Source organism: Oncorhynchus tshawytscha, linkage group LG03 (genome assembly GCF_018296145.1).
Source record: "Oncorhynchus tshawytscha isolate Ot180627B linkage group LG03, Otsh_v2.0, whole genome shotgun sequence".
NCBI lineage: Eukaryota > Metazoa > Chordata > Actinopteri > Salmoniformes > Salmonidae > Oncorhynchus > Oncorhynchus tshawytscha.
The window spans coordinates 15,974,826-15,998,115 of NC_056431.1; the positions used below are offsets into that span (position 1 = coordinate 15,974,826).

A 23,290-nucleotide genomic window follows, 5' to 3' on the forward strand; every position below is an offset into this window, starting at 1 on the left:
CCTAGCTAGCAAAAAGTCAGTACTAGACCACAACAGATAGAAACAAAACAATTATAGTTAGTGACCATGCCTGTGTGTCTACAACACTCACCTCTCAACCTCCTCTCCCCTCTATCTCTTAATGCTCACTCCTCTCATGAACTCTACAACACTGCAGAACCTGTTATGTGTTAGTTCTTTATTTTAGCAGGTCACATTCATATTGGAATCTCTTTCTAAAGTGAGCCTGGGTCATGAAGGGAAGCAAACATTCACCTCATTATTACAACACAAATCCAAAAAATAATCAGATTGAGAGGAGAATACAAAGAACAAACAGTATTCAAGTTGTTTTTTTATTTAGTTCATAGTGCTCTATAAAGGTAGAGGGGTATGCAGTCTAAACGCCATTTACACACTTTTTTATTTTGCCCAAGCGTTTCCCCACCTATCGCAGAAAAAGACATTGGAAACATAGTGTTACTTTATTTACCGCGAACGTCTCAGCGTGTACTAACCCACTGTTTTACCACTAGATCACTGGTAGAGAGAGAGGGGTGTGGTCAATGTTCCATGGCGTCCTCTTCCTCATCGTCACTGCTGGGCTCAATGTCTTCATCCAGGGCAGGGTCCGTCTCCCCCTCCTCCCCCTCTGTCTCACCACCCAGTTCCACCAGCAGCTGCTCCATGTGCTCCAGTATGGGTCCGTCATCACAGCGCAACTTCACATACAGCTGGAGAGAGAGAGACAGACACAGTTTGTTACATACATGCACGTTTCCACTAGGACTTAATGTGACTGCTAACAAATGCCTCTTTCCTGGTGTATTGGGCTCAGTGAAATACCCTGTGAAGCGGGACCATTATTAAAAACCTATTGTCGGGGGGGGACCAGTAGATTTCCCTGTGTGTAATACTCTCTCTGCCGGAGTGGAAGCACTGGACCAATAACAGAACAACCTACTATCACATGCATATGCTACAGCAATCACAACACAGAAACAGACACACACACAGATTAATTCATTTTCCTCCAAAATGAAACTTCTCTAGTCTGCAGTGATGGAGATAAGCAGATCTGAGAATCTTGGCTGAACTACATTCGTATGCTTCATCCATGCACACAAGTACACACACACACCAGGGTTTCTATTATCTGTAATTTCCGGCTTTTGGCCGATAAAAAAATGTAAAAGCCAAAAAATAAAATTGTTGCCGGCCAAATTGATCAGGAGAAAATACAATCCCATTGCAAAATAAGGCTTTTTCTACAGTCATTGAAATATTAGTAGATGGAAATACATTTGACTGTCATGCTTATTGGTCTACATGTTAATTTGCTACATTTTGTGGAATTAAATTGAGCCGTGTGAATTTTTATTAGTCCTCATTTGATCCAAGATGGCGTAGCAGTCAGACGTATTTGTCCTTCGTCTTGTCATGTCCCATATACATATATATATATATATATATATTTGCATATATTTTTCTAAACCTTTACTTCAAAATACTCCCCTGCAACCCGCCTCACCCAATGTGGTGTGGTCCTGCTTTTTCTCTAACGTATTTTTCTTTGCCTCTATTACTGGAATCTCTCCAACATAAACTAGCCAGCTAACGGTCATCAGCTAACCTCTAGCTCGGAAAGCTCCCGCCAGTTTGTACAACGCGATTCAACCAGAGCATGCCGGACCTATTTCTCTCTCCATATCCCCAGATTCCTATCGCAAGCTCTGAACCTTCTCACCTTCCGACCTTCGCAGTCCCCTGAATGCTAGCTGTCTAGAGCACAACGGACTGTTGGCTTACGAGGCCCATCGAATACGTTCCGAAGCCACTAGCTAGCAGTCAGCTATCCTTTGCTAGCGGTCATCAGCTACCTTTATCCCGGACAACTCTCGCCAGTCTGTACAGCGCGACTAAAACCAGAGCTAGTCGGACTTATTCTTCTCGATATCTCCGGATTCCTACCACAAGCTCCGAACCTATTTTTTAAATTTAATTTTCACATATTTATAATGATTATTATTTATTTTTTTAAATCCCACCTGGAATTATAGCAGCTAACGACCCCTGAACGCACAGCCGCTAATCTGCAGCCTGCTCGCTATCTAAAGCACATTGGACTGCTGGTTTAAGAGGCCCTTCGGACATATTTCTTCGGCCACTATACATATTTTGCCAATTGGCCTGGTTTACCACAAGGAGCCCTGCTGATCCGTCCGCTGATGTAACTGCACGAGGGGGCCACAATAGACTTCCCTCCATCACGTCATCCCTTTAAGGCATTTCTGTTAGCCTGCTAGCTGCCTGAAGCCACGCACTGGACTTGTATGATCACCCGGCTACGCATGCCTTTCCCTAATGTCACCATGCCGTGTCGATTGCTGTTCTGGTTTGTAACTATTGTTTTATTTCACTGTAGAGCCTCTAGCACTGCTCAACACACCTCGGCTAACAATTTAGTTCCACCTCCCACACATGCTGTGACATCACCTGGTTTAAATGCTATTTCTAGAGACAATATCTCTTTCATTATCACTATATGCACAGGTTTACCCCCACGGTTATACCGTGCCCAGAAATCTGCTCCTTTTACTCTCTGTTCTGAACATACTAGGCGTCCAGTTCTGTTAGCCTTTAGCCGTACCCTTATCCTCCTCTGTTCCTCTGGTGATGTAGAGGTTAATCCAGGCCCTGCAGTGTCTACCTCCACTGCCATCCCCCAGGCTCTCTCAGTTGTTGACTTCTGCAACCATAAAAGCCTTGGTTTCATGCATGTTAACATTAGAAGCCTCCTCCCTAAGTTTGTTTTATTCACTGCCCTAGCACACATACCTTAGCCGTGTCTGAATCCTGGCTTAGGAAGACCACCAAAAACCTTGAAATTTCCATTCCTAACTATAACATTTTCCGACAAGATAGAACTGCCAAAGGGGGTGGTGTTGCAATTTACTGCAAATATAACCTGCAGAGTTCGGTCTTACTATCCAGGTCTGTACCCAAACAATGACGCTTCTACTTCTAAAAATGTACTTTTCCAGAAACAAGTCTCTCACCATTGCCGCTTGCTATAGACCACCCTCTGCCCCCAGCTGTGCCCTCAACACCATATGTGATTTGATTGCCCCCCATCTATCTTCAGACCTCGTGCTGCTAGGTGACCTAAACTGGTACATGCTTAACACCCCTGCCATCCTACAATCTAAGCTTGATGCCCTCAATCTCACAGAACCTATCAATGAAACTACCAGATATAACCCCAAATCCGTAAACACGGGCACCCTCATAGATATCATCCTAACTAACTCACCCTCCAAATACACCTCTGCTGTTTTCAACCAAGATCTCAGCGATCACTGCCTCATTGCCTGCATTCGTAATGGGTCTGCGAGCAAACAGCCACCCCTCATCACTGTCAAACGCTCCCTAAAACACTCCTGCGAGCAGGCCTTTCTAATCGACCTGGCCGGGGTATCCTGGAATGACATTGACCTCATCCCGACAGTAGAGGATGCCTGGTTATTCTTTAAAAGTGCCTTCCTCTGCATCTTAAATAGGTTTGCCCCATTCAAAAAATGTAGTAGATACAGCCCTTGGTTCACTCTAGACCGGTCTGCCCTTGACCATCACAAAAACATCCTGTGGCGTTCTGCATTAGCATCGAATAGCCCCCGTGATATGCAACTTTTCAGGGAAGTTAGGAACCAATATGCACAGGCAGTTAGGAAAGCTAAGGCTAGCTTTTTTAAACAGAAATTTGCATCCTGCAGTACAAACTCAAAAAAGTTTTGGGACACTGTAAAGTCCATGGAGAATAAGATCCCCTCATCCCAGCTACCCACTGCTCTGAGGCTTGGAAACACTGTTACAACCGACAAATCCACAATAATTGAGAATTTCAATAAGCATTTTTCTATGGCTGGCCATGCTTTCCACCTGGCTACCCCTACCCCGGTCAACTGCCCGGCACCCCCCACAGCAACCCGCCCAAGCCCCCACCAATTCTCCTTCACCCATATCCAGATAGCTGATGTTCTGAAAGAGCTTCAAAATCTGGACCCCTACAAAATCAGCCGGGCTAGACAATCTGGACCCTCTCTTTCTAAAATTATCTGCCGAAATTGTTGAAACCCCTATTACTAGCCTGTTCAACCTCTTTCGTATCATCTGAGATTCCCAAAGATTGGAAAGCTGCCGCGGTCATCCCCCTCTTCAAAAGGGGGAGACACTCTAGACCCAAACTGCTACAGACCTATATCTATCCTACCCTGCATCTCTAAGGTCTTCGAAAGCCAAGTTAACAAACAGATTAGACCATTTTGAATCACATCGTACCTTCTCCGCTATGCAATCTGGTTTCCGAGCTGGTCATGGGTGCACCTCAATCACGCTCAACCCCCCTCCCTCCCTCTGTTCCCTATATTGTCTTTGCCATTGGATATTTAATAGGAACCTATTTTCAGTTCCTACCACTTCCCCTGGATGTTGCCAGTCTTTGGAATATGGTTGAGGTTACTCCTTTGTGCTATGAAGAAGTAGGCCAACTCGGAACTGGGGGCACTTTTGTGAGTTGAGCAAGATGTGAAAAGCAGTGCTGGTTTCTTTTCTTTCCTGTATTGAATACAGATTGCCCCGTCTACAATTTGATCAATTATTAACGTTTAAAAATACCTAACGTTGTATTACAAAAGTAGTTTGAAATATTTTGGCAAAGTTTATAGGCAACTTTTGAAATATTTTGTAGTGACGCTGCGTTTTTGTAAGCTGTTTTTTTCTGGATCAAACGCGCTTTATAAATGGACATTTTCGATATATATGGACGGAATTAATCGAACAAAAGGACCAATTGTGATGTTTATGGGACATATTGGAGTGCCAACAAAAGAAGCTTGTCAAGAGGTAATGCATGTTTTATATTTTATTTCAGTGTTTTGTGTAGCGCCTGCTATGCTAGCTCCTTTGTTTACTGCTGGTGCAGATGGTTATCAGATAATAGCTTCTTATGCTTTTGCTGAAAAGCATTTTTAAAATCTGACATGTTAGCTGGATTCACGAGTGTAGCTTTAATTGAGTATCTTACATGTGTGATTTAATGAAAGTTTGAATTTTATAGCATTTTATTTGAATCTGGCGCTCCGCATTTCCCCCAGACGCTAGCGTCTCCCCTATCCTCAAGCGGTTTGAAACCTGAATGTTTTACTTCATATTATGGAGGTATGTCTTACCTTGCTTCAAGGTAGCCTAGGAAAAATCTGACCATAGAAACACAGAGACAATTATGTTATAAAGACTTCTTCATAAGCCATTGAAACTGGCATTTCTTTCCTGGTCTATTGGTTTACATATCAACTTTCTTTTGTTGTCCAGAAGCCAAAGGCACAATCCTAGTCATGTTAGCAAGCCTGTCTAGTTGTTATATCTTTAGATTCACACTCATTCTGTTTCTAACGGAGATTTTCATTTCTGTCACGTGAGAGACTAAGTTAATTGAATACTCACTTTACATTTACAGTACACATACTGTATTCTTGACATAGTTCATCCTGTATAGCTACTGCTGTACATACCGTTTCCTACTTATATATTGTCCATGCTGTCTATACACACCAAGTATTTATATTGTGGACTCTGACATTTCTCATTCTGATATTGCCAGCCAGGTCAGCTTTCTTAATTTTTTGTTTCTTGTTTATGTGCTTTAGTATTGTACTGTTAGACATTTACTGCACTTATGGTGCTAAAAACATACGAATTTCGCTCTACATGTTTTAACATCTGCTAATCTGCATATGGCAACAAATAAACTTTTATTTGATATGGAACCACACGCATCATTTGCACTGTTTAGAATGGTGTTTTCCCATTAATTTCATTTTGGCAAACGTTTGAAAATGACTTTTTATTGGCTGATTTACAGAAGTTGCATGTTCTGTGAAGATGAATTACCTGGAACCAAAAAGTGTTCTCCTATGGGGACAACTGAATAACACTCACCTGTCTCAACCCGTTCTTCCTATATTCTGCTTCTAGAAAGCCTTAAAGGTCCTTGAGAGAGAAACATTGTGTTTGAGAGTTGTGTGTGTGTACAACACCCATCTCTCAACCCTCACTCTCTTCATCTGTCACTCCTCTCACCTCTCTCTTTGGTTAGCTAATAAAATGGCTACATGGACTATTTGACCCTTGTATTTTATTCTTATCTATGCACACACACACAATGGCCCTACACACTTACACTCCAACACATACAGTACAAACACTCACTCCACAATTTGCGCACACACACACATACATTTATACTGACTACACACACCCACTCACATTCAATCATCATATACGCTGCTGCTACTGTTTATAATATATCCTGATGCCAAGTCAGCTTACCCCTAATCCATACAGTATCTACCTCTATCGATCCAATATCCCTTAACATGCAAATATGGTACTGGAACTGTATATAGTGTGCTGACTCGATCGTTTTCTTTATTGTTATATCTTGTGTGTTTTTGTTCTACCTTGTTATTGTGAGTATTACATTGCTATTGATTACTGCATTGTTGGGGTTAGAGCTTGCGAGAAAGGCATTTCACTGTACTTGTGCATGTGACATTGAAACTTCATCCATCTCTTAATGCTCACTCCTCTCATGAACTCTACAACACTACAGAATCTGTTCTGTATTAGTTCTTTATTTTAGCAGGTCACATTCATATTGGAATCTCTTTCTAAAGTGAGCCTGGGTCATGAAGGGAAGCAAACATTCACCTCATTATTACAACACACATTTTTAAAAAGAAGCAGATTGTTCTTTGTCTTTTTCTCTCAAAACAGTATTCAAGTTCTTTTTTTATCTGGTTATTTCCAGGACAATGGAAACAAAGCTCGAGTCGACATGTCAATCACTCCTTTCTAATATGGAAAACAATTCAGCACTAATATGACAGAGAGAGAGGTCATATGATTCTGGGAAACTCAGGGTTGAACAGCAGAAAGGCACTTCTGAGAACACGATACAGACAATATCTAGCGAGTGAGAAAGATTCAGAGAAAACTCAAGGGCCCATCGACTGTCACACTCACAACTCTGCTGCTTTCCAACAAAGTGTTGCATCTGGGTCTAGTTTGTGAGGTGTACAGAGATAGGTAAGAGGTCTTTATAAACTACATTTTTATAAACTTTACCTTTATTTAATGTCCGAGTTAATAGTGCACTATAAAAGTAGAGTGGTATGCAGTCTAAACGCTGTTTACATACTTTTTTATTTCCCCACCTATCGCAGAAAAAGACATTGGAAACAGAGTGTTACTTTATTCACCGCGAACGTCTCAGCGTGTACTAACCCACTGTTTTACCACTAGATCACTGGTAGAGAGAGAGGGGTGTGGTCAATGTTCCATGGCGTCCTCTTCCTCCTCCTCATCGTCACTGCTGGGCTCAAAGTCTTCATCCAGGGCAGGGTCTGTCTCCTCCTCCTCCCCCTCTGTCTCACCCCCCAGTTCCACCAGCAGCTGCTCCATGTGCTCCAGTATGGGTCCGTCGTCACAGTGCAACTTCACATACAGCTGGAGAGAGAGAGAGAGACACACAGTTTGTTACATACATGCACGTTTCCACCAGGACTTAAGGTGAAAAATGCCTCCTTCCTTGGGTATTGGGCTCAGCAGAACAAGGAAAGCGTATAGGATTTTTCTCTGCAGTCTTTCACATACACAGTATTGCTGTTGTTATCTCAGTGAAATGTACTGTGAAGCGGGACCATTACAAAAGCTGGTCCCCCTGTAGACGGGACCAGTAGATTTCCGTGTATAAAACTCTCTGCCTGAGTGGAAGCACTGGACTGATAACAGAACGGAACCCACCACCACAGCAATCAGCACACGCACGAGCACACACACGTTCCTTTTGCTCGAAACAACTTCTCCTCTAGTGAGGGAGATAAGCAGGTCTGAGAATCTGGGCTGAACTGCATTATTCTGTCTCATCCAGGCATGCATGCAGGTGCACACGCACACAAAGTACAAACGGCAGAAGGAACAGATCACCTTCATTCACACTGCCAGTGTAACCCGGCCAAAATAGTTTGTGTGCGTGTACGTGCATGCGTTGGTGTTGTCCCAGGAACAGTCACCAAGCAGTAGGCCCTGACTGAAGACGCTTGGCCCCCTAGGAGCTCATTTGGATACAGTTGATGTCCTTCATTTTTAAGTTGATCACTTGAGTATCATGGCATATCGATAAAATGTACTTATTCAACTTAAGCTGTGACGTTTATGGAATATTCATACAGAAAGAGGAACGCATCTGCCAGGAGAGTATCATTTTTCATTGCGATAGCAGTTAGTTAAATAAACAGTGTTATACATTAGAGAAGAGTGCTGAGCTCAGCAAAGCCACACAATCAATTAAACACATTTCTCATTCAGAGTAATGCAAGTTTTCCTCCCTTCTTTCACAGGTTGGCTGCTCTGTGTGGTGTGTATGTGTGAGACTGTTTGTGTCTTTCTCTGTGAATAAGCTTAAGCTTTCCCTCAAAGTCTGGAGTCTCTGAGGCACATCTGGCCACTGCCCCCCCCACCCACACACACACACAATGACACGTCTTTCCTAAGCCGTTGTGACAGGGGATGAGGGTGTTGACCTGTGAAGAGAGAGGAGGGATATTAACCCTAACTAACTAACTAACTCAATCCTCTCTCCTTCCTCTTTCTCTCCAGGTTGATTAAGTGTACATACGGCATATGGCACATATCTCATATAAAAAGCGAAGCAGAAATTGTGAAAGCGAGAGTCGATGTGCCCTTGAGGCAAAATGAATGACATACTTACTTTCTTTCTTTGGGTGACTAATAGAGATCAAGGACTTTCTCCTCACCTCCCTCTAAATCACAATCCCCCTTTCCTATCTCAGCTCCTCTCAAACTTCCCATAAATCTCTCCTGCTGTGTCTCCACTCCCTCTATGCTTCACCTTTTCCTCCTGACCCACACAACTTAATTCATCCCTCTTTCTTCACCTTCTCCAACCCCCCCTTCTCTCTCTGCTCCACAAGTGACCTTCCTGTCTGTGGGACAGATCACTGCTCAAACTCCAACCTAGAAACACACCCACACCCACTCTCAGGAGACGAGGAGAGCAGGGTAGGGAATGATGTGAGAGGTGGAGTAGAGGCTGAGGGATGGTTAACAGCAGAGGAGCTGAAATCAACAGTAAAAACATCACAAAAAGCAGCAGCATTGTGTGCGTGGAGTAAAAGAGTGTATGTGTGTGTGTATAAATGAGTGTGTGTGGGAAGGAGCAAGTGGAGGTCAAGCGTTTTACTCTTTGATGAGCTAGAGGCGATCCCTTAGGGTATGAATGGCTTGGAGGGTGTGTGTGTGATGTAATCTTAATGCTGTGGTTGAAAAGAGTGAGTGAAGTTTTGTTAGGAATTTTAACTTCACGGACATTTGAGAGATTTACCGGACCTATATGCATTGGGTGCGTAACCGGATTAGGTCGTCCACCCACGGTGCTTAGAATGATAGATTTTTATTTATTTATTTGTAATAATGACAATTACAACAATACTGAATAAACAGTTATTTTAACTTAATTAATATAATACATCAATAAAATCAATTTAGCCTCAAATAAATAATGAAACATGTTCAATTTGGTTTAAAAAATGCAAAAACAAAGTGTTGGAGAAGAAAGTAAAAGTGCAATATGTGCCATGTAAGAAAGCTAACGTTTAAGTTCCTTGCTCAGAGAACATGAGAACATATGAAAGCTGGTGGTTCCTTTTAACATGAGTCTTCAATATTCCCATATTCCCAGAAGTTTTAGGTTGTAGTTATTATAGGACCATTTCTCTCTATACGATTTGTATTTCATAAACTTTTGACTATTGGATGTTCTTATAGGCACTTTAGTATTGACAGTGTAACAGTATAGCTTCCATCCCTCTCCTCGCTCCTACTTGGGTTCGAACCAGGTGCACATCGACAACAGCCACCCTCGAAGCAGCGTTACCCATCGCTCCAAAAAATCCAGGGCCCTTGCAGAGCAAGGGGAACAACTACTCCAAGTCTCAGAGCGAGTGACGTTTGAAATGCTATTAGCGCGCACCCCGCTAACTAGCTAGCCATTTCACATCAGTTACACCAGCTTAATCTCGGGAGTTGATAGGCTTAAACAGGCATAAACAGCACAATGCTTGAAGCATTGAAAGTGCTGCACGAAAGTGCTGTTTGAATGAATGCTTACGAGCCTGCTGGTGCCTACCATCGCTCAGTCAGACTGCTCTATCAAATCATAGACTTAATTATAACACACAGAGTAGGTCATTAATATGGTCGAATCCGGATCATTTCGAAAATAAAACGTTCATTCTTTCAGTGAAATACGGAACCGTTACGTATTTTATCTAACGGATGGCATCCCTAAGTCTAAATATTGCTGTTACATTCCACAACCTTCAATGTTAGGTCATAATTATGTACAATTCTGGCAAATTAGTTCGCAATGAGCCATGCGGCCCAAACTGTTGCATATACCCTGACTCTGCGTGCAATGAACGCAAGAGAAGTGACACAATTTCACCTGGTTAATATTGCCTGCTAACCTTTCTTTTAGCTAAATATGCAGGTTTAAAAAGATATACTTCTGTGTATTGATTTTAAGAAAGGTATTGATGTTTATGGTTAGGTACACGTTGGAGCAACGACAATCCTTTTTCGAGGAATGTGCACCGCATCGACTATATGCAATGCAGGACATGTTAAATAAACTAGTAATATCATCAACCATGTGTAGTTTATAACTAGTGATTATGATTGATTGTTTTTTATAAGTTTAATGCTAGCTAGCTACTTACTGCATTCGCATGACAGGCAGGCTCCCGAGGTAGGTGGTTAGAGCGTTGGACTAGTTAACCGTAAAGTTGCAAGATTGAATCCCTGAGCTGACAAGGTAAGAATCTGTCGAAATTTAGAAAGAGGGAAGATTTAAAGATGCAACAACTAGCATAGGTTGCTAATATGACTAGTATGGGTTGCTAATATGACTGTGATTGTGCCTTTGGCTACTGGACAAAGAAATAAATAATTACCTCCCCAGTTCTATGGTCGGATTTGACTTTGAAGCAAGGTAAGACACGTCTCATCATATGAAGTAAAATGCTCAGGTTTCAAAATGCATACTGGCTTCCAGCTTATTGCAAAGTGATGGGCGACGCCCTGAACCCTGCCTAAAGTTGCCTACATGCACTTGAATGGCGAATGGGAAGCGTGCATCAATTAGGCCTACCAGTTGAGAAATAAAAATAGTAGGCCTAGCTCTTTTTAAATCGTAGTTTTAGAATAGTTTTAGAATGATTGGGCGTATAAAAGCACGTTCAACTCCAGCAGCAACTAATGAGCTATTTGAGAACCTGTAGCAGCAGCTCTCATGCTGTCTGACAGATTTTCCTCTAATAGGTTCTGTGTCTGTATGCTGTGAGCATGTGATAAACATGGCGACTAACGTACGTACACGCGCACCAATTTAATTCCCCTAAATTATGCAAATGAACTTATAGACCATTAAGCATGAGTGGTCAAATGTTTACAACAACTGGTACTTCCAAAAAGCTATATTTTGCCATGGGATTCTTTTTCTTCGCTGGACAGATTTATTTAAAGCCTGAAAAATATATATATTTTACTCCAAAAGCTAGCTATTGTCAGCTAACAGAAACCCTTGTGTGTGCACGCATGTGTGTACGACTCCCCTAGAGAGAGATAAATTGCCAAAGACATGTACTGTTCACACCACTACCTGTGTGTGTGTGTGTGTGTGTATGTGTACAGTATGCATGGCGTTCATGCCCGTGTCCTGTGACAAACATACAAATTGCATACAGCCATTTGTGGCTTTATAAGGGGCTATGAGTTTACAGCTCCTCTTCTCTCCTCTAAGAGGGGTTGAGGGAAGATTGGTGGGGTGTCAAGGTCAACTATCATCCAACCCCCTTGTAAACTTCCATGAGAGCCGAAGAGAAACAGGGTCTGTCTCTTTAGAAGTAATGTGGCGAAGCACATTCATCAGAGGGGAAATGAATAATGGAGATATTTCTAACAAACATAATCAAATGTGCACAGACACATACACAGGCACAGACATGCAAAAATGTAATTAAATATGCACACTCACACAAAGAGTGCTATCAACATAATTAAGTATGCTAGAAGTGGACTTGTGTCTAAACAAGCCAGTGTGAACTAGGCCTCATTAACATTTTCAGGTTTTCTGACTAACTCGGAGACTGAACACTTTAATAATTAGCACGCTCACAAACACTGGCCTGTTATGAGGGAAGACTCTCACACACACACACACACACACACACACACTAGCAACGCGCGGGTTGACGCTAACCCACAGTCCCCATAGTTATATCCGCGTGGTGGGCAGGTTTATGGTCATGAAATATTTTGTGGATTAAGGGCTGGTGGGTGGCAGGCGGGCGGGTTGAATAAAGAGAAAAATCATATAAATGTATAATTCTTGTGCAATTCATAACTATAGGTTACATTGGGGTTTTTGTTTAATTATTTGTATATCTGAAGTCAGTGCGTAAGCCTAAGCTTCAGGGCCTAACTGTACAGGCGCCAAATACACAGCAATTGCCAAATGCTTTTGGGAACACTGGCAGAAAAAAAGTTCACGTTGGTCTACTGAGGCAAAAAGGACAATGTCGGCGTATAATTCAATAAGAGAAGAGCTGCAAAAAGCTCCTGAGTCAGGTTTGTAGGCCTCCTTGCTCGCACATGCTTTTTCAGTTCTGCCCACAAATTTTCTATAGGATTGAGGTCAGGGCTTTGTGATGGCCACTCCAATACCTTGACTTTGTTGTCCTTAAGCCATTTTGCCACAACTTTTGAAGAATGCTTGGAGTCATTGTCCATTTGGAAGACCCATTTGCGACCAAGCTTTAACTTCCTGACTGATGTCTTGAGATGTTGCTTCAATATATCCACAATTTCCTTACCTCATAATGCCATCTATTTTGTGAAGTGCACCAGTTCGTCCTGCAGCAAAGCACCCCCACAACATGGGGCTGCCACCCCAGTGCTTCACGGTTGGGATGGTGTTCTTCGGCTTGCAAGCCTCCAGCCTTTTCCCTCCAAACATAACAATGGTCATTATGTCCAAACAGTTACATTTTTGTTTCACCAGACCAGAAGACATTTCTCCAAAAAGTACAATCTTTGTCCCCATGTACCGTTGCAAATGGCGGTTTTGGAGCAGTGGCTTCTTCCTTGTGGAGGGCCTTTCAGGATTTGTCAATATAGGACTCATTTTACTGTGGATAAAGATACTTTTGTACCTGTTTCCTCCAGCATCTTCACAAGGTCCTTTGCTGTTGTTCTGGCAGTGATTTGCACTTTTCGCACCAAAGTACGTTCATTTCTAGGAGACAACGCATCTCATTCCTGAGCGGTATGACGGCTGTGTGGTCCCATGGTGTTTATACATGCGTACTATTGTTTGTACAGATGAGCGTGGTACCTTCAGGCATTTGGAAATTGCTGCCAAGGATGAACCAGACTTGTGGAGGTCTACAATTTGTTTTCTGAGGTCTTGGCTGATTTTTTATTTATTTTCCCATGATGTCAAGCAAAGAGGCACTGAGTTTGAAGGTAGGCCTTGTAATACATCCACAGGTACACCTCCAATTGACTCAAATTATGTCAATTGGCCTATCAGAAGCTTCTAACGCCATGACATCATTTTCTGGAATTTTCCAAGCTGTTTAAAGGCACAGTCAACTTAGTGTATGTAAACTTCTGACCCACTGGAATTGTGATATATCTAACTGTAAGTGAAATTATCTATCTGTAAACAATTGTTGGGAAAATTACTTGTGTCATGCACAAAGTAGATGTCCTAACCGACTAGCCAAAAGTAGTTTGTCAACAAGAAATGTGGGGAGTGGTTGAAAAACTAGTTTTAATGACTCCAACCTAAGTGTATGTAAACTTCCGACTTCAACTGTGTGTGTGTGTGTGTGTGTGTGTGTGTGTGTGTGTGTGTGTATGTATGTATGTATATATACACACACACATACAGTGGGGCAACAAAGTATTTAGTCAGCCACCAATTGTGCAAGTTCTCCCACTTAAAAAGATGAGAGGCCTGTAATATACATCATAGGTACACTTCAACTATGACAGACAAAATTAGAAAAAAAAGATCCAGAAAATCACATTGTAGGATTTTTTATGAATTTATTTGCAAATTATGGTGGAAAATAAGTATTTGGTCAATAACAAAAGTTTCTCAATACTTTGTTATATACCCTTTGTTGGCAATGACAGAGGTCAAACGTTTTCTGTAAGTCTTCACAAGGTTTTCACACACTGTTGCTGGTATTTTGGCCCATTCCTCCATGCAGATCTCCTCTAGAGCAGTGATGTTTTGGGGCTGTTGCTGGGCAACACAGACTTTCAACTCCCTCCAAAGATTTTCTATGGGGTTGAGATCTGGAGACTGGCAGGCCACTCCAGGACCTTGAAATGCTTCTTACGAAGCCACTCCTTCGTTGCCCGGGGCGGTGTAATTGGGATCATTGTCATGCTGAAAGACCCAGCCACGTTTCATCTTCAATGCCCTTGCTGATGGAAGGAGGTTTTCACTCAAAATCTCACGATACATGGCCCCATTCATTCTTTCCTTTACACGGATCAGTCGTCCTGGCCCTTTGCAGAAAAACAGCCCCAAAGCATGATGTTTCCACCCCCATGCTTCACAGTAGGTATGGTGTTCTTTGGATGCAATTCAGCATTCTTTGTCCTCCAAACACGACAAGTTGAGTTTACCAAAAGGTTATATTTTGGTTTCATCTGACCATATGACATTCTCCCAATCTTCTTCTGGATCATCCAAATGCTCTCTAGCAAACTTCAGACGGGCCTGGACATGTACTTGCTTAAGCAGGGGGACACGTCTGTCACTGCAGGATTTGAGTCCCTGGCGGCGTAGTGTGTTACTGATGGTAGGCTTTGTTACTTTGGTCTGGAGCTGGAGTTCTTCTCTGTCTGCATTAACAAGGACAACACACAGCTCTTTCCACCATTGTATGATTTTGTGTGCGCAAATGAACTCAAGCTTGCGGACAATGTCAAATGTGATATAGCGAAGCACCTGAGTGAGTTGGGTGCACAATTACGCAGGTACTTTCCCTAAATGGATGACACAAACAACTGGATTCGTTATCCCTTACATGCCCTGCCTCCAGTCCACTTACCAATATCTGAACAAGAGAGCTTAATCAAAATTGCAACAAGCGGTTCTGTGAAAATGTTATTTAAAACAGAAGCCACTGCCAGATCCTGCCTTGGCAAATCGCTCTGTTAAGACACTGATACTCTTTGCAACCACATACCTATGTGAGAGTGGATTCTCAGCTCTCACTAGCATGAAAACTAAATACAGGCACAGACTGTGTGTGGAAAATGATTTAAGACAGACTCTCTCCAATACAAACCAACATTGCAGAGTTATGTGCATCCTTTCAAGCACACCCTTCTCATTAACCTGTGGTGAGTTATTCACAATTTTCAATGAACAAGGTTATGTAAGATGGTTAAATATAGATTAAAAAATGGTCCTATAAGAGCTCTTTGTCACTTCCCACGAGCCGGGTTGTGACAAAAACTCACTCATTCTTATGTTTAATAAATGTATTGTATAGTGTGTATGGCAGACTACAATGATGACAAAAAACAACATTTGAGAGTGTGCTGACCCTGGTTCTAGAGGGGGTACGCAGCTGGAGGTTGAATGTTTGAAGGGGTACGGGACTATAAAACGTTTGGCAACAAGTAAAATGACAGAAGCTGCATGTATCTAATTATAGACAAATTGAGTAACAAATCGCCTAACAGAATTTTGGAAAGCAAAAAAATAGGCCCATCGAAATTAGGCGTAAAAAATAAATCCTGCACCCCCAGTCAGAAAATTGTTCCAGCATCTCTGACTGTACAGCTCATTTTCTATATTAGCGGGTCGGATGGTTGGCGGTTGAACATAGTTTGGCGGTTGCGGATGGGTTATTAGCAATTGTGGGCGGTTGAACAAACAGCTGACCCGCGCATAACTAAAACACACAGGTCTTGTATAGATAACCTTGTGGGGACACAATTCAGTCCCATTCAAAATCCTATTTCCCTAACCCTTAACCATAACCCTAAAACCATACCCAATAACCCTAACCTTAAAAATGAACCCTAGCTCCTAACCCTAAAACTAAATTCTAACCTTAACCCTAAACCACTTTTGTTTGTTTACTATTCGTGGGGACTTTTGGTCTCCACAAGTATAGTTAAACACATCCACACCACACACACACAAAAACACACAAAATTCTAAGACCGACACATAGCTCCCCGATGTAAGAAAACAATGAAGATAGGGCTAAAATTTCAGATTCACTGCCAGCAGTGAAGCTCTGTAACATACATGTGTATTACTGACTGTACAAGCTGACAGTACAATATCAACCAAACAGACTGACATCAATAAGCCTCATCAGTGTGTGTGTGTGTGTGTGTGTACCTTCTTGGCTTTGGTCAGGTAAGATCTGGCTGCCTCCTTCAACGCTTCACACTCCTCCCTCTCCTCATCACTCTCTTCTCTCTCCTCCCTTCTTCTCTCCTCCATCTGTAGGTAACACACCCAGCCTGAGAGATACCACACCTGTGAGAGAAAGGAATATGTTTTATTAAGTGAGCTCAGCTATGACAGGGGAAGCACATTTAACGGTCTAGTCCACGTGAAATCTGTACTTGGAACTGTGACAAACAGGCTTAACACACACACACACACACACACACACACACACACACACACCGGAGGCACTTATTGAAATGCTCACAGCATCCTCATGAGCTGCCACTATGGTAACGAGCCGGGCCTGTGCTGCTGCAGTTTGTCTTCGCAAACTTTCGTCTCCACACGCCAATCTGAAAGCGCTGTCACACACACACACACACCACTTACAGACTAAAGGACGAAACAGCTAAACACATTCCATTCCTTCTCTCCTCTCAACTACCTGTTGTATTCTCTCTCCCTCATACCAATACTGTACACATCCACATTAAACACACCCTACATAGTTTACCCCCATCCTTCCACCTACAGCACACTTGTACTTTAGAAACGTGTGTGTGGGTGTGTCTCTCATCTGAGGACCAGCCACCCACACTTCTTGCAGAAGCAGGACATTAACATTCCCCTCATTTACTATTCATTTTACAGCAGAAAACAACAGCGACCTCCACCTCTATCAGCAGACCCATGCACACACACACACACACACGAAGACGAGAGGCTTGAAGGTTGAACATAACTTTATGCCTTTTGAATGATTATACAATTATTAGAAGCATCCTCTTCATGACCGGATCTACAACTCTGTAACTTAAGTTGAGCATAGCGGTTTGAATACACGCACTGACCTATGTGTGCATGTGTGTGTGTCTAGATCTGGGTTGTTACTTCAATCAGAATGTCTTTGCTTCCTCAAAAGAAACTCCATTAGAATAAGTCTCTTTGAAAGGGTTTATGAAATATGGTCTGTTTTGCTCATATTTATGGCTGTATTAAACTAAGCACACACACACACACACACACACACACACACACACACACACACACACACACACACACACACACACACACTCTTCATGAGCACACCCACCACTCGTCTCAGAAAAGTAACGAGACAACTAATTAAGAACTTCAAGAGAATCCACACAACACCCACACGTTACTCTCTTAATGATAATTCTACAGTAAGGAGGTGTCAATCAGTCCTCTTGGACGAGACAACAGTCACAGATACCATCTGGTTCTAGAGAGTTTTAATAGTTTTAACAAGGTCTACGTAAAGGTCGACTTAGAAAGAGTCAGAATTCCAAGTTTCCCAAACCCGTTGACAAAGTACTACATTGTACAGGGAGTTAGTTAGGTACCACCACCTTGACTACTGGCAGCTGTTTGGGTCCATTAACAATGCATGAGTTACCGAGGTGGGTGACTTACAAAAAGAATGGTTGGCACAAAACAGTTTGAGCTGTTGTGGGTAGAGGGTTTAGACTAGGTTGTGTCATCGTTATTTCCAGTTGTGTTATTCTGATGGTGCTCGGGAACACTACTGACAAAACAAACACTTTACTGTATATTCATAGGAGTTCAAACTCTGTGTGTGTGTGTGTATGTGTGTGTGTGTTTCTGCTTAGAGCAGGTGTCTCCTGAATGAGTTCAAAGGTTGAGCAAGTGACTGCTCTCAATCTGTCAGCCGAGGTGTGTAGGAGGAAGGGTGAGAAAGAATGAGCACACTGAGGTTAGATCGTCTCACACACACACACCTCTTGCAAAGAATACTAATATGGCTCAGGAGCAGAGAGAACTGAATGGAGGCTGCAGGTGTGTCTCCTGCTCACTTCACACACAGAAAAGAAAACTAGCCCAGAATCTTTTCACAGGTCTATTTTCAAAGGATAAAGCTAAAAACATTAACAACTTCATAGTTAAGAACACTAACAATATGGAAGAAAATGTAACATATTCAAGAACCAATCACTTCCTAAAAACACAACCTTATGGAACAATCCTTGGATAGCTTTTCATAATTACAATAAATTACTTGGTAATAGGAAATACATGTATTTCCATGACATAATTAAAAAGCCAATTTTGAACTGACCAATGTACATATTTTCAAATACAGTGGGGCAAAAAAGTATTTGGTCAGCTACCAATTGTGCAGGTTCTCCCACTTAAAAAGATGAGGTAATTTTCATCATAGGTACACTTCAAGTATGACAGACAAAATGAGAAAAAAAATCCAGAATATCACATTGTAGGATTTTTAATGAATTTATTTGCAAATTATGGTGGAAAATAAGTATTTGGTCACCTACAAACAAGCAAGATTTCTGGCTCTCACAGACCTGTAACTTCTTCTTTAAGAGGCTCATCTGTCCTCCACTCGTTACCTGTATTAATGGCACCTTTTTGAACTTGTTATCAGTATAAAAGACACCTGTCCACAACCTCAAACAGTCACACTCCAAACTCCACTATGGCCAAGACCAAAGAGCTGTCAAAGGACACCAGAATACCTAGTTAGTTGTACAACTGAATGTATTCAACTGAAATGTGTCTTCCGCATTTAACCCAACCCCTCTGAATCAGAAAGGTGCGGGGGGGGGCTGCCTTAATCAACATCATCGGCGCCCAGGGAACAGTGGGTTAACTGCCTTGCTCAGGGGTAGAACAGATTTTTACCTCGTCAACTCTGGGATTCGATCTAGCAACCTCTCTGTTACTGGCCTAACGCCCCTACCTGCCAGGTTACCTGCCAGGTTACCTGCCGCCCCAAGTTTCATATAAAATGCTTTATTGTCTAAATGTTGAAAGTGCGTGGGCGACAGAAACAAAATGGTGCACTCTGATGCCATGTGGCGGAGAGGGTGATGCGAGTGCTGGAGACGGGGGTGTGAGCAGGTGGGCCTGGGCAGGGGTGATGCTGTTGATGTTTGTGTAGGTCTGCATGCTATCATTTGTATGTGGATGTTTTGTATTGTAAAAAATAAAATAAAAAAACTGACATCATGACTCACCTGCACCACCTCATCATCTTCCTCTAGTAGACCCTCCAACACATCTACTGCTGTCTGAGAGAGAAATCATAAAAACACAAACCATCATTTCCATTGTTCATTATACATTAAGCACATCCTGCTCCTAGCCTGAGTCGCTATGTGTGTGGAGGCAGAGAGCGAGGTGTTTCCTGTCACACACATCTCGCTCTCTCTGCCACCCTAATCAATGGATGTGATCAGAGTCTGATCAGGCTCAAAACCCAGTGTTCCGTAGACACGGTCGTCAATAGCAACAAGACAGCTTACACAGTCATCAATACACAATGAAGCTAATCTCATGATTACTATCAATAATCTGTCAATATCCCTCCTGTTCAATACTCCTTGAACTCAACAACCAATACAGAACTGGTCATGGTCAATAGCTAGTCCTCATCAATGGACCTGATCACCAGTCCACGCCCTCCTGTCCTGATGACTCCAGACTAGTTCACCTTACCCCTCCCCAGTGTACACAATCTCACGCATCTCTTTCTCTTCAAAGAGTTCATCTGTCCCATTGTCTTCATCCCTCTTCCACTTTTTATCATCACTTGTGCATGCGAGAGACAGAGGGTATGTGTGTTGATTCATTGTGGGGCTGATTACCTGCTGAGAGGTATTACGTTTTATTAATTAACACATTCTGATTAGAGGGAAATCAACATCTCATTCCTTATGGTCTACAGAGTACATGTTTTGTAATAGCGCTGAGGTTGATCAATAAACTATTTAGCCAATGTAGTTAAACACCCAACTATCGGTGTTAGTTCCAGACCTCCAAGGAGCCAACCACTGAGTAACGGCTTACAAGAAAACAGACTCACAACAGATAGACAGACATTCCACTGACGACAACTCAACTCTAAGACTGGCTGTCATGACACTACCTCTTGCAAGGACAAAATATCCTTCCTGTGTGAACGTTCACCTGTTTATATGTTCTTTATATACATGTACCTCCTACATTATTCACTTAGTTGAAATACACTGTCATTCACAGTTGCTTTGGTTTTCCTACATCTGTCTCTGAAACGGCGTGTGTGTGTGTGAGACAGCCCCCCAGACTGTTATAGTCATTTGTCTGGTCTCTATCCGTGCACTGCACTCTGGTAAAATGATTCTGTTTAGTAACGTTGCCTGCAGATTACTCAACAGCAACAACAAATGCACACACTAAACGTGTCGTCCCCTTTGCTTCAGGACCAGTTAGAAACCGCCCTCCTGGGAGTAGCTCATTTATAACTCTCTCTCTGTGTGTGTGTGTACCCGTGAGCATGCTTGTGTGTCTGAAGTGTCTGTTCAGTCAGACTCCTGTAACTTTGTTTGTCACTCATACGACAGGATGTCCAATGTAGCATTTTTATTTATTTTTCATATCAATATCAAATAATTTCTGGGTAACAATTAAGTACCTTACTGTGATTATTTTTGACCATTTTAATTGAAAACAAACTAAATTAGCTTCTTAGAAAAGAGGAAGTTTTCAAGCAAGAATTGAGCTAGGACTGGTCTGAGTGGGGAGGGGAAAACTGAAAACTAGCTGTTATTGGCAGCAAGGTTTGGAACTCTCTTATTGGTCTATTAACTCATTTACATCCTGGTGATGTCACCAAGTAGGCCAAAACTGCATCCCACCAAAACAGGCTGATACTTTAGGTGGTCTTTTCAAACAGCTCTTACACTAAAAGGGCATTATGATAATTTTCACAATTTCACAGGATTATTATAGTGTGGAAATATACACTTAGTGGTCATTTATTTAGGTACACCACCCATTCACAAAAATTGTGAAATGGTTCACTCCTACAGACAGTGAGTCATGTTGCTGTGGTTTGCTATATAAAGCACGCAGACAGGCATTGAGGCATTCAGTTACTGTGCTATTGAACGTTAGAATGGGAAAAATGAGTGACGTGACTGAGCGCCGGTTCCAGGATCTTGGAAACGCCCGGCCTCCTGGGCTTTACATGCACGCTAATGTCTACGATTTACAGAGAAGGGTGCGACAAACAAAAAAACATTTTTTCAGGGGCAGTCCTGTGGGCGAAAACAGCTTATTGATGAGAGGTCGAAGGAGAACGGCAAGAATCGTGCAAGCTAACAGGCGGGCCACAAACAGGCAAATAACGGCGCAGTACAACAGTGGTGTGTAGAATGTCATCTCAGAATGTACAACTCGTCGGTCCTTGTCACGGATGGGCTAATGCAGCAGACAACCACACTGGGTTCTACTCCTATCAGCTAAAAGCAAGAAGAAGCGGCTCCAGTGGGCACGCGATCACCAACACTGGACAATTGAGGAGTGGAAAAACATTGCCTGGTCCGACAAATTCAGAATTTGGTGGAAGCAGCACGAATCCATGGCCCAATTGTGCCTAACGTCAACAGCATAGGCTGGTGGTGGGGGTGTTGTAATGGCGTGGGGAATGTTTTCCTGGCACAACTTAGGTCCCTTGATACCAATTGAGCAACATGTTCATGCCCCAAAGAATTCAGGCTGTTCTGGAGGCAAAGAGGGATCCAACCCAGTACTAGACTGGCGTGCCTAATAAACTGGTCGAATGTTTATTTATTTTTTTAAATACTGAAATCACGTTTTGACTGCACTGGGCCTTTAACGTCACTCCAATGCAACGTGTAGACTATGTTTTTCTTCTGCTATGGTAATATACGATAAAACAGACAAGCCGTCATATACACTGAACAAAATATTGTAATGTGATAAAAATAAAAGATCCCATTAATGTTCCATATACACAAAATGCTTATTTCTCTCAAACTTTGTGCACAAATTTGTATACATCCCTGTTAGTGAGCCTTTTATCCTTTGTCAAGATAATACATCAACCTGACAGGTGTGGCATGTCAATAATCTGATTAAACAGCATGATTATTACAGAGATACGCCTTGTGCTGGGGACTAGGGTTGCAAAGGGTCTGAAACTTTCTGGTTTCCGAAGTTAAGCAAAATCCCCCAAATTCCCTGGCTTAAATTCAAAAATAGTTAGCTTATAACAGTGAACCTTTTTTGTGGGATACACCAAGGCAATTCTAGGTCTTGATTTTTTGTTAACAAATACAGTTGTCAGAAGTTTATATACACCTTAGCCAAAAACTTTTAAACTCAGTTTTTCACAATTCCTGACATTTAATCCGAGTAAAGATTTTCCCTGTTTTAGGTCAGTTAGAATCACCACTTTATTTTAAGAATGTGAAATGTCAGAATAATAGTAGAGAGAATGATTTATTTCAGCTTTTATTTCATTCATCACATTTCCAGAGGGTCAGAAGTTTACATACACTCAATTAGTATTTGGTAGCATTGCCTTTAAATTGTTTAACTTGGTTCAAACGTTTCGGGTAGCCTTCCACAAGCTTCCCACAATAAGTTAGGTGACTTTTGGCCCATTCCTCCTGACAGAGCTGGTGTAACTGAGTCAGGTTTGTAGGCCTCCTTGCTCGCACATGCTTTTTCAGTTCTGCCCACAAAATTTCTATAGGATTGAGGTCAGGACTTTGTGATGGCCACTCCAATACCTTGACCGTGTTGTCCTTAAGCCATTTTGCCACAACTTTGGAAGTATGCTTGGGGTCAATGTCCATTTGGAAGACCCATTTGTGACCAAGCTTT

At 42.2% G+C, this 23,290-nt stretch overlaps 1 protein-coding gene across 2 annotated transcripts in view; it reads right to left on the reverse strand.

Moving 5' to 3' along the window:
- Positions 1-418: 418 nt before the first annotated feature.
- The window catches only part of si:dkey-12j5.1 (probable assembly chaperone of rpl4), a 33,066-nt gene continuing 10,194 nt past the window's right edge, over positions 419-23,290 (reverse strand). The window contains exons 9-12 of one of the 2 annotated variants that reach the window (XM_024393761.2): positions 19,636-19,689; positions 16,562-16,702; positions 7,324-7,545; positions 419-713 (exon numbers count right to left, since the gene is read on the reverse strand). In XM_024393761.2, the coding sequence (XP_024249529.1) occupies positions 7,369-7,545; positions 16,562-16,702; positions 19,636-19,689 (372 nt within the window). In that variant the 3' untranslated portion in view covers positions 419-713; positions 7,324-7,368. Of the gene's footprint in view, positions 714-6,651; positions 7,546-16,561; positions 16,703-19,635; positions 19,690-23,290 lie in introns of those variants that run through there. The other variant, XM_042310645.1, reaches the window with a different exon arrangement.